Raw genomic sequence first — 11974 nt, forward strand, 5'->3', positions numbered from 1 at the left:
AAGGTATTTGAAGCAATCTTGTATTCAGGGAAGACATTCTTATTGCTTTATCAAATTGCAATTTCTGACTAAAGCCCTGAATTTGCGGGAGACGCTGAGAGGGCAAACTGTGCTACAGCTGTAGGAAAAGTCTAGAGGATGTTGTGCTACTGAGTTATGTGATGACCATCTTCATTAAGATGAGGGTTGCTGCATAGTATTATTGTGCTTCCAGAATGGCTTGCTGATGTCCTGGTGTATTGAGCAGTAATCATATGAGCTATTGGCTCTTAAATATATTGCCATCATCCTGCATATCTCAAAATGGCCGTTCCTGCTTGCTTTCCTGATAGGAAGAGTCCTCCTAGATTGCAGCATCTTATGGCTCTGTGTAGCCAAGCCCCTTCAGTCATCCAGGTGCTGCTCCTCCCATGTGGATGTGGGGATAGCACTGTAAGGGTCCATGATGACTTTTGCACAGCGAATTATCATCACAATCAAGAAAAGGCAGAGGAAGACAAAACATGCTAGTGTCAGTCCCTTGTCCACATCAACATATGCGGGCTCTGGGGTGGGTCCCTCCATGGCTCATGCTGCTCCTCATCGGGGTTTATGTTTGCTGCTAACATCATTGAGCACCTGCAAAACAAACAATGTCAGACAATGGGGAAACTCGGTGCAAGTGGGAACAGAAAATATATGATGTGTTCTCAGAGGGAAATCAACCTGCTGGAAACCTCATAGCTTGAGTAACAGGGGGCTGTGAGCTGGAGAACCTTGACATTCTTTCTTCATTCATCTGTGTTTCTTGCTAAAATGTCAGACAACGGAAACAAACGTTAACAAAAGAGAAGGATGGTGCTTGTGCACTCCTCTATTTGGAATATCATCTTTTAAGAAATCCAGACACTGATCTTGTATCAGTATTCCCCAATCATAAATATATTTCCACTCCTCTGTTAGTGTGAAAGACCAGACAAATGGCAGAGCAGACTGTTTCTATCCCAATTTTCTTCTCTGTCCAAACACTTCCTGTCTCTTACTGGCACAAAGCAAAGTGAAAATTATGCATACTCATTTTCCATAACATTTAATCTCTACTACTCATAGGTTCTGTAGGCAAGAGATGATTTTCAGAAGCAATGTTCTTTAAGTAGGTGTTTTATCACCCAGAAAGGTATGGGTGATTACGTGATTCGTACATGAATTATTTTACTTAATGCAGATGTCTGCACTGCTGAAGGTCTCTTCTGACCTTATCTGAATCCGTAAGCAAAATTACTTCAGCAGAGATTGACTCCTTACACAGGTATGCTGCTGGATTCTTCATTGGCAGCTGGCTTTGGTGTGGCAGTGCTTAAGGAGAGGAGCTGACCTGGCTGACAGAGTGAGTGAGGGAAGTTTCTTGACATGGTCAAAGTGGGAGATGTAAGAATTGAGGGTTTCTTCTATGAAAGAGTAATAATGTTGAATGCCTCCTTAAAACAAGCAAATGTCTTTCACACGAAAGATAATAACCAGCCATGTTTCATTGGGAGTAGAGAAGACAAAGAGATGTTAAACAACAGTGAAATTTGGGTATCAAATGGTGCAGCTGCTCTCTATAACTGCATCAGTGCCGTAAGGAGATCCCAGCCAGCTTTGCCTAGTTCCATGTACAGGGAGCTGCTGCTGCTGGCAGGGCTCTTTCAGCAGCAGTTCACATCTGGCTGGAGCATTGTGTCCTTGCAGCACCTTGTGAGGACCCCAGCACTGAGCCCATCTGCCCCGAGAATTCTTCCCAGGGTGAACTGAGGACCCTTATTTAAAACAAATCACTGTACCTACTTTCATAATTTATTCCCTTTCAAGTTTTCCAATCTTACCACCTCCTAGATCCTACATGGCAAGGATAAATCAGCTGGGCTCTCTAGTCTATTTTAAGCACAAGAATGGCTGGTTTTTATTTTCAGAAAGCTTAGAAAATACTGCAACAGCCATTCCTGCAGCAGGGAGTTGGAAGAGAAGATGAACTGAATGAAACCAGGCAGCCACTGTATGTGTTTACCATCCTTAGGAGAGAAGAGCAAATATGGGCCAGCAAGATGATCACTGAGGAGTGGGGTAGGTTTGTGGTGCTCATCTGACCTGGCCAGAGGTTTTTAGTCCTCAGAATACACCGTTACTTGTGCTAATTACTTGTGCTACCCTGGAGAAGATTATGCTGCTGCTCCAGAAGTCCCTGCCACCCTATTTGGCTTGAGCTGAGGTCTGTGGCAGAAGTGAGCACCTATGGACATTACCTGTTATCCCACAGTGTGATGTGGGGCTATGAGGAAGGGTGAATTCAGTTTGGAATGAAATTTTGGCAGCTTTTAATTTGGGAGTATGGGGGGGATTTTGATCCCTGTCTGGTTAGGAGGCTTCATAGTTCCCTGCAGAGTCCCTCGTGCTGAGAAAATAGTACTGTGGATTTAATGCTGAAATAACAGTTTTGTAGAAGTTTGTATACCTATTTTGCTAGCCAAGAGATCTTACATTATAACTTAATTTGTTGAGCAGGAGTCAAGACTTTGTCAGCAAGGCTGAGTACTAAGTCTGGGTGCTTTTGTGGAGTGGAACAAAAAAGCTGTTGTCAAAATGATGTAGCCTTGTCCTTATCAGTACTCCTATCAAGGTAGGGATGGATTTGATTTTTCCCTCCTGGCTTACTGGCTGTGCTATTATTTCACACTAAGTTAACCCCTGGGAATATCAGAACTACCAGGAAGTTTCCATCAGGATTGACCTTTGAGAATCTGTATTTCCAACTAAATATGCCGCCTCTTAAAATGTTAATAATTTACTCAGTAAGTGTTCTGAGATGTCATCAGAAAATCAAACCTCTCGAGTGTTTCTTTTCAAATTCCATCACAGAATCTCATTACCTATGGAACTGAAGCTGGGTGATGTTTCCTGTGAAACACTGGAGCAGTGTCTTACCCCTACCAAAAAGGAGAGAGGGTTTTGTGGGTGCGCCGTCCCTGGAGGTGCTCAAGGCCAGGTTGGATGGGCGCTGGGCAGCTTGAGCTGATGGGAACTTCCAGCCCATGGAGGGGGTTGGAACTGGGTGATCTTTGAGGTCCCTTCCAACCCAGGTCATTCTGTGACTTTGTGAAAAGGATACTCTTGGCACCTAGAGATCAGAGTGAAAGCATATGGCATTCGAGCTACAGTTCACATATACAGTTCACAGCGTATTATGGTGACAGCTTGAATCTAATGTATTTTTTTTCAGATTTAAATTGATATGTTTTGCAAAGCAGTCAATATTTTCCATGGGACAGAAGGATCTTTTTTTCCAGATTACTGTGTTCTTGAGGTTAGACCAATCACGTGTCTCCCTTCCTTCTGTTCTCCCCATAAACATAAGGTTCCTGCCATGTGACAGTTACTCTGCACTAAGTAATGGAAAACATATTTCTTGGGGCTGGGCCTGTCTGCTGGTACTCCTGTGCTCTTCCATCCCTCTAATATATAGAAAACTTATTCTGCTTATTTCCCAGCCCCCTGCCTCAGTTTTCATTTCCTTGATGATTCTGATGGTGTATGCGTGGGGAGAAAACAAAAAGTTGAGCAGAAATGATTATAAACGTTCACGCTTGACTGATCAGGTTTTCTCTGAATAGCTGAACTTTGGGAAACGACTTTTTGTGGGCTGTGAGCACTCAGCTGTAGAATAGTACCTTTTAAATTTCTTTGGATTTGTTGAAAACCATTCAGTTTTTAGGCTTTTTTAAAGCCATCAAATGAATGAGAGCATTTCCTGGTTCCAATTTATTAGGCAGCTTAGCAGCCTTATGAGTGCCTGCTCTTCTGTAAATCCCAGGTGTTTAATAACATCCCAGGTAAACTCTTGGCGGTGGCCATGGAATTGTCTGCTTCTTGTCTGACTGTTCTTGCCATCAGAAATCATTCCCGTGTGGTCTGTGGGCAGTGTGGCAGGGATGGAGAACTCATGTCCCTCAAGGAGAATTCACCCTCATCCTTTGTTCTCAGCTCTTTTGTTTCCCAGTGCTCTTTTCCTGGACTGCCACACATATTCATTTTTCTATGACTTTGTATGCACCAGCAGACAGAGATGGGTTGGCATCCTCTGTTATGAGTGCTGTGCAACGCTTGTGCTGAGCAGGCTGGCTGAATTTCACCTTCATTCTTATCTAGGCGCAGTGCTGTGAAAGATGTTTCCTTTCCCCCAGAGCTGCAAATGTTGGCGCTGTCACTTTAAAGACAAAGTCATAATGCACATGGATTACAGGGAGCTTGTCTAAACCAGTTCCTATGCTGGTTAATTCTGTTTCCACTCATCTCAACCCATAGAACGCATTTCAAAACACAAAAAAATCCTCTGCTCCTTTTCCAAAGTAACGTATGTGCAAAGGGAAGGGAAACAACGCTATTTCATACATGCAAGCAGATTCCTACCTTCCAGACCTGGGTAGGAAGCCTGTCACATCCCGGCATGGCAGCATCGTGGAGCTAAAATCCTCACTGTAGTCATATTTTAAAAGTTTTGTTGGTCAGCTTGGCTTTAACGCCTTCAGGCTCTGTTCAGGTTCGTGTCCACCCAGACCTGGAAGCAGTTCTTACCACTGCTGTGCTCTGAAGGGAAAAAAAATAAAAAAATAAAAAAATTAATAATTGGCAATTGCTCATCAGGCAGGATGTGGGCGTTACAGTCGTTAAGCAGTAGGGATGCACTTCTCTGACAGCCTGAAGCAATTGGGTACAGTCAGATGTGAGATGGATCTCTGTCAGAAACTCCCGAGAAGAACACCTGATCCAAAACGACAGCAGTGTTTGAGCCCGGAATTAGGCTGTTTCTTTGAGCAAAACACACACTTTTTATCAGCAAAAGACGAACCAGTGGTGCCCGTCTCTAGTTTTTTAGAATTTTTCTTTTTCTTTTTAAAAGGACAAAAAGTGAAGGGAAACATTTCAGCAGCTTAAAAATAACGTGGCTGATCCAACCTGATGTAGCAACACTTTGAAGGCTACTACTTCTGATTTTTCAGTCTAATCTGGGGTGCTATTCTTTTTTACATGCAATAGTTTTGACAGTTGTTGGATGAGAAACCCATCTCACTGCTCACTTTTGTTAACTTAGACATTTCTTATTGCCTGGAGTGTGGGACAAAGAGGTCAACATTGGGATTCTGAAACACTTTCCCCCCACTGGAACCAACCAAAGGGTCGAGAAACTTGATTCTTCTCCTGGGGGAGCTTGGTGCTCTGATGCTGACAGTCCTTATTAGACCAGAGAATGAGGGTCTGGATCTGCTCTCAAGTATTTGTCACAGCAGCAACTGGAGTGGATAGCCCTGATCTGCTCAGCAGCACCACTCGCCATCTTGCTGGTTGCTGAAAGCCTTGCTTCTGTTTGTTGCTGTAGAAGCAGTGGGACTTTGCCATGGACCATATGTGTCACACTAAGGTGTCTGTCAGCACGGGCCCAAATGGCAGCAGCTGCTCAGAGGGGCTCAGAGTTGAGATGTGAAGGCAGTAGGTAGCTTGGGAAGGTAACAGCTGGAACTCAGCCACCCAGCGCTGTGAGCACCAGCATAGTGAGGTCAGTTAGCAGATGTGGTGCAGTGGGCATGGTGGTAATGAGTTAACAGCTGGACTAAATGATCTCAGTGGTCTTTTCCAACCTTAATGATTCTGTGATTCTGTAGTCACTGCAAAATTCCTTGCCTGTTTGTGAGGGGACACGTGGCAGGAGTTGGGTGGTGCTCATCAAGTGACCAGAGGTGTGTGAAGACCAGCTTAAATGGAGAAGAAGGTGGGAAGAGCTGGTGAGAGGCTGTTGTGGTTCCTGAAAGAACAGAGTTGTGCATGTCTGGTGGGAAAGGGAGAGATTTAAAGGAAGAAGCAGGAGCTGATCTCTCATCTTTTTTGGAGAAAGAGAAAGATATTTATCCAAGCTGGAAGACAGGATGTTGTGGCAATTAAAATGGTGAGGCATTAAAATAGGGAGCTTGCCTGATTGCTTTCAGGGTGCCTGTGGAGGCGACAACTCTGATTTGTTCCTGTGGAAAAGCTTTAAGAGTTAGAATGTGAAGGCAGGAGAGAAGAATGAGCCAACGCTGACCCCAAATCCCAAGTGATAGAAGCTGAAGCACTGTTTCAGGGATGTATTTGGTGTGTGTCAGATGAACTTGCCCTCAGTTTGAAGTTCAAATCTATAAAAGAGGAGTCTGGACGCTTAATCATAGTCTAATGTTCTTAACAATCTAGTTTCGATTAAAAACTCGCTGCCTTGGAGCACAAAGTGAAATGTTGTAGATTGATATGGACAGATGAGGTTCTTTCTATATCCAGAGAGCAATAAGATAACCACTACCTTCATTTAAAAATTAATTGTCCTTTTATACTTACAGTTCCCTCAGCAGAAAATCAATACTTTATTTCAGTAGCTCTGTCTTCCTACAAGCGTGATTTCTCCTGTCTACCTGTAGCACACAGACAGGATTAAGCTATTTTATTTAATCCACTTGTTGGGTTTTTAACATTTATTTTAACTTTATTTGGTTTTGCGTGTGCATGATTTGTTCTTTTGCATACTTTAAATGCTGACTTTACACTTAGTTTTTGCAAACTTGTTCATTCAATCTATCCCACTCAGTTACGGTCAAGTGATAAATAATCTTCCCTCAATAAACTTGCTTTCAGCCAGTCATAAATTACTTGGTCAGTACACCCTCTGAAAACTAAAGGCATCGTTTGCGGTTGCCCAAAAAAGTCAAAACCAAATAAGCACATAAATCAATCAGAAGAAAGTGTTAAAAATTGCTGTTGTGCAAATGTTTCCTTCTGGTGTAACCCTGTGGTAAGAATAACATTAATCATCGTTGAGGAAAAAGATGCAACATGCACATAGAATAACTGAGCTGCTTATAACCCTAAATCAAATAATCATTTCTCACTTGAGACGCGCATGGTCTTACTTGCAAGTCAGAGAAGAAGAGAAAAACAAAAGGTTGTGCTTGTGAGCTGTTGAGCTGAATGATGGGCAGTTGGCCTCTGGAGACAAAAGCCTCTCCAGTCCTCCAAAGTTCAAATTGTGTGGATAATCCTTGATTAAACTTTGCCAAAGTGAGATCCTGAGGACGTCTAGGAAGCTTTTTATGAGAGACTGGAAACTGTAGTTCAGAGATAAGAGTAGGGTAAAATGGGGTGAATTGTTGACTGCTGAGCATGCTGGTGGAAAGAGCTAGGATGTGAGCAACATACACCAGTTGGAAGAAGGCAGATAAGCCAGGACTGAGGTCTTTCTGTCAGCTGCTGTGTGCTGGAGAACTGGATCCCCAGTTTAAAGGGTTTTTCTGTATCTCACTGGTATTGCTTTTGGCTGGCCAGGCTCTGAGCAGTGCGTGAGCCACTCTGATCCTTTGAGAGATGATGCAAAACAATTCATGTGATATGTAAGGTTTAGATGAGCTTGGAAAGCAGTGTCTATCTGCACCAAGACCATCCTTCATCCCATTTGTGCTTTGACAAGGAGACTGAAGCTGCTTTTCCCATCACCCAGTGATACAGTGCACGGTATGTGAATCCCCTCTAATCACAGTAAACAGCAAACAAAGGAGTCTTGGAGAAACAAATGGGTTTGGCCTTTAAGCCAAGGTTGTAAGGTCTGAGTAGATACTATGTGAACACAGTTTAATGTACTATGTACTGTTCAAACCTCATGCTGTTTAAATTCTACAGACAGAGACAAACACATCTGTTGTTCTTGTCAGTTATTTTATAGATTAAACTGGCTGCTACCCAGGAGAACCATGAGCAAAGCTCTGTGGAAATTTTTCACTGCAGCAAAGCTGACAAAGAGGAAAAATGAAAAGTGTGTGACAATATTTTTACAAAAGCAAAAGATGCACTTCAAGGTAGAACAGGAACTCCTTTTCACGTGACTGTTTCCTGACGGTGATGTCCAGCATTCTCTAGCTTGCAGGGTATTTCTCAGACACATCCTTTGACCTTTCATCTTGAGAAGCTACAAATGCCTGCACTGGATTGAGGCAGCATCAGTGTTTTGACATGGGGAGAAGTCTTGTGAATAACAGTACTCATCAGTCCAAAGGAATTATGTCTGCATTAAAAAGTGCATGGATTGGTTTTCTCAGGTGCTTCAGAAGTTTGAGGAGAGAAGGATTAAATAAATGTAAGCAATAACAGAGCTCAAAGTCTGGAGTTCTGTCTTTGTGTCGGAGTTTGTGACCAAAGTTGCTGCCTGGGTCTTGTTCCTTTTCAGAACTGCTTAGTACACAGGGTTATAGAAGCACAGAATGCTTGGGTTGGTACAGACCTTAAAATATCACTGAGTTCCAGCCCCTGCTCTGGACTGGTTGTCCCCACTGCACCAGGCTGCCCAAGTTCCCATCCTACCTGGCCTTGGGCATCTCCAGATGACCTGAAATGAGTGAGGGTCAGGGATGCACAGAGCTCTGTGCTATGGGAGGCATCGGGAAGCTCAATGCTGTCAGTCCTTCCAGCAGGAAGGTCAGACTTGTTGCAGCATGTTGGCCAATTCTGGTTGTAATTTGCCAACAGAAGAAGTAGAAATATTGTTACTAGTTTTTTCCTTTGAGAGGTTTTTCCTGTTTCAGCTATTAGAATTGAGAGAGTGAGCCCATTTTCAGAGATGCTGAGTGCCTGGAGTACCTTCTGGAATCAGTGTGAGCAAACAGTTCAACACTACAGAAAACCTTCCTGTTTTCAGACTCCCTTTTTGTGCAGATCCGTGCATGAATACTGCACAAAAGCTTTGTGATGAGAATGCAGCTGGAATCCAGATAAATTATGTTTTCAGCTGTCTCCCAGTGGGTATGGATTGCATTTTCCTTCAGAGGGGCCAGATGATTTCTATTATAAATGAACCAAAACCTTGAGGCAGGACATGCATTACATTTCCATGACAGCACTGGCAGGAGTGAAAGATCCTGATAAGAATTTAAGGGTAATTGAACTTTGGTCTCCAGCTCTGCAGGTACGTAACAAATAGAGCAGCTTCCGAATGCTACCAAGCGAGGCTGGGCAAAAGGATGAATGGCCCCATTGCTGAGAAGAGTGAGGATCAGCCAGGGTCCTCAGCCTGTACCAGCTGTGTATGGCCTCTGTTGTCCTTCGAATCAAATGCACCCAAGACTATTTTTTGGCACTAAGGGTGACTGGCAATGGACAGCCCATCTAAACACCTTTAAACTTGCTGACCTCTGAGGCTGATAAGGATGTTAGTGCGATTATACAGAGAAACAGCAAAGCAAACTTATGAATTTCTAGTATCTTTCTGTTGATACGTTTTGAGATGTGCCAGATGGATGGGAGTAAAATACAGTTTGTAATTAATCAAAGACAGAGAAATCGAAAATGATCTTTGAGAGTGGTAAAGCACTTAGTTATTTTTTGAATGTGCCTGGGTGTCAGGAGGTGGGCAGAATACTGGTTTAGTTCCCACTAATTCCCACTAGTTCCATCTGTTCTAAAATGGACTTTGAAGGCTGCCCAAGTGGTATGAAAGCCACACAATTACTCTCCTTTTCATCCCTAATTCTGGGCATTCTCCATTCTTCACCACCAGCTCTGCAGCCCTCAGGCACCGAAAGCAATGGCTTTGTCTATAGCTTAATGCTTGGAGTTGCTGGGGATGGTTGGTGCTGTGTCACTCCCTCCTTTCCTATCATCTCAAACTGCAAACCAATCACAGCCTGTGCCCTGAATTTTATCCTGTGTTTTTGCTTTTTTTTTTTTTTTTCTTTTCTGCTTTTTTTCCTGATTGTGCTCTCTAAATACACATGCAGTCATTCAATCAAATCAAGAAAGAGCCTCTCCTCAGCTGGTAACCCATAGACTATTCTGTAAAGTCTGTAGTCAGAGCCACTCTTTAATTAAGACTGTACCAAAGGAGCTTTGATTCCTGTCATGTATTACAGCCCAATGTTGTTTTCTTTGTCACTTCAGCAGGTTATTGGAAATGTAGCCCTTGATTAAAATGATTGTGTGTAATTACATTCCATCCCCACATCTTCAGCTACATCAGAATCTTGTCAGTGGGTCATTGGGAATCAGACTGCCAGAACCTTTGTACATGTTCAATTTATAAAAGGCTGTTTTTCTGGCATGGCATCAAACAGTCCTACACATCCAATAGCTTATTAATGCACCATTAGCCACAGGGAACACTTTCAAGCAAATATAATGTACAGGGAGAAATGAGGGCTTGCCTGAACTGACTCAGCAGTTTGAAGGTCTTTTCCTCTTTGCAGGGATCACACTGACTTCTGAACATGCTTGAATGTCTCATGACTAATAATGATCTGCTTCTGCACAGATCTGCTTCTGTACACCTTTTGTTATTTTGGTTTCTGATGGATTGAGATCATCAGAATTCAAAAGCAAGTCAGTGGGCTAAGAAATAGAGTTACAGAATCATTAAGGTTGGAAAAAACCACTCAGATCACCTAATCCATGCCTGTGACTACTCTAAACCATGTCCTTCAGTGCCACATCCCCACGGTCCTTGAACACCTCCAGGGGCAGTGACTCCACCACCTCCCTGTGCAACCTGTGCCGATACATGATCGCTCTTTTGGAGAAGACTCTTTTTCTAATGTCTAATCTGAACCTCTCCTGCTGTTACTTAAAGCTATTACTTCTTGTCCTGGAATTATCTTTAAACTGATTAAAGTGAGCAAAAAGACTATCAGCTGCTTTGAAAGAACCCAAAGATGGGGCTCTTCAGTTTGGGAAGGTGGCTGAGGAGGAATACGTTTGAGCTGTACCGAATCACAGATCTGGTGAGTAGGAAAATGGCTTAAAAAAAGAAAAGATATAGTTTTCCCAAGGCCCTTTGCTTTTAGGTTGTCTCTTTTTATATATGTATTCAGCACAATAATGAGATTCCTCAAAAGCTTTTCATGCATGAAAGGAAACTTAAATCATGCAGCTCTGTTCTATGAATAACAAGGTGAGGTGAGTCCCAGTGAGTCTCTGCCAGACCATGGTTGGTATTTGTCTGCTTACTGTCAAAGGCTTCTCTTATATCTGTTCTTCTGGAGGTTGCAGGTTGTAGAGGCTAGTTGTTTTGTGGAACCCTTTTGGACAGAAATAAGTATGAATCTAACTGATAGATATTGCCTCCACAAATAAGTACGTCCTTTGTCTGAACCCCATCTCGCAAAGCAAAAGCATCTCGCCAGTGATCTTCAAAATGATGCAGGGAATGAATTATGGTGATGCAATGAGGATTAACTAAGTTCTCCTGCCTTGTTTGTTGTGGATCCATATTAAGATCTGTGGTAGGCTAGGAGCCAACTGGACTGTAGTTATTTCCTCATTTAAAAAAAGAGTATTTTTTTTCTTAGGTGAATTTTCACGTATGTGCAAATTACAGATCTGAACTTGCTTTTAGATGAGGTGCTCTTCCCTTCTCCTTGAATTGTTTTCTGTACTGAGATCTTCTAGGTGATCCTAGCACTGAGCATTATGGATAGGATCAACTCCAAATCTCCCACAGGCTCAATATGCCACAGCTGAGTCCGGGAGCATCTGGAAGGACAGTGCATGCAGCCTAAAACAGCACTGATTTTTCCAGTTGCTGATCTGCAGTTCTGCCTGCTGATGTTCCATCAGTGCCAGGTTCAGAAATGACTCTTACTCTAGTGTCAGCTTTCCTAAAGCAAGGCTTTGGCTCGCTTCTAGGATGCAAGGGCAACTGGTGCTCGTCAGTTTTGCAGCGTTTCAGGCGTTAGCTGATTCACAAAAATAAAGCAGCCAACTATCTTCTCCCTTGTCACCACATGTTAATGTGAAGAGAGAGCAGGTTGTGTTGTCTGGGGGAGAAATGATTTTAAATTTAATAAAATCTGTGATTTTTTTAAAAAAATGTATTTTTGTTCCATATTGACGCAAAAATGAGACCTCTGCGAAAGATGAAGAAGAAAGGAGGAGAGAATAGGCAGAGCTCAGACTACCCTTG

The 11974-nt window shown here is 42.9% G+C and overlaps 1 protein-coding gene and 1 long non-coding RNA gene across 2 annotated transcripts; one reads left to right on the plus strand and one right to left on the minus strand.

Moving 5' to 3' along the window:
* Positions 1–4697, minus strand: CTXND1 (cortexin domain containing 1). The gene is made up of 2 exons (XM_052671987.1): positions 4423–4697; positions 1–618 (listed from the first exon to the last, which is right to left on the minus strand). Exon 2 carries the CDS (start codon positions 562–564, stop codon positions 385–387), a length of 180 nt encoding a protein of 59 aa, XP_052527947.1. The 5' UTR covers positions 565–618; positions 4423–4697; the 3' UTR covers positions 1–384.
* LOC128075351 (uncharacterized) lies at positions 1173–3729 on the plus strand. The gene is made up of 3 exons (XR_008203792.1): positions 1173–1366; positions 1932–2082; positions 2521–3729. It is a non-coding gene; the product is annotated as an uncharacterized LOC128075351 (long non-coding RNA).
* Positions 4698–11974: the final 7277 nt, after the last annotated feature.

Source organism: Tympanuchus pallidicinctus, unplaced genomic scaffold, assembly GCF_026119805.1.
Source record: "Tympanuchus pallidicinctus isolate F22 unplaced genomic scaffold, pur_lepc_1.0 scaffold12, whole genome shotgun sequence".
NCBI lineage: Eukaryota > Metazoa > Chordata > Aves > Galliformes > Phasianidae > Tympanuchus > Tympanuchus pallidicinctus.

Excerpts from the sequence above, each read along its gene's own strand:
- CTXND1 (XM_052671987.1), bottom strand. The coding sequence starts at position 564 with ATGGAGGGACCCACCCCAGAGCCCGCATATGTTGATGTGGACAAGGGA.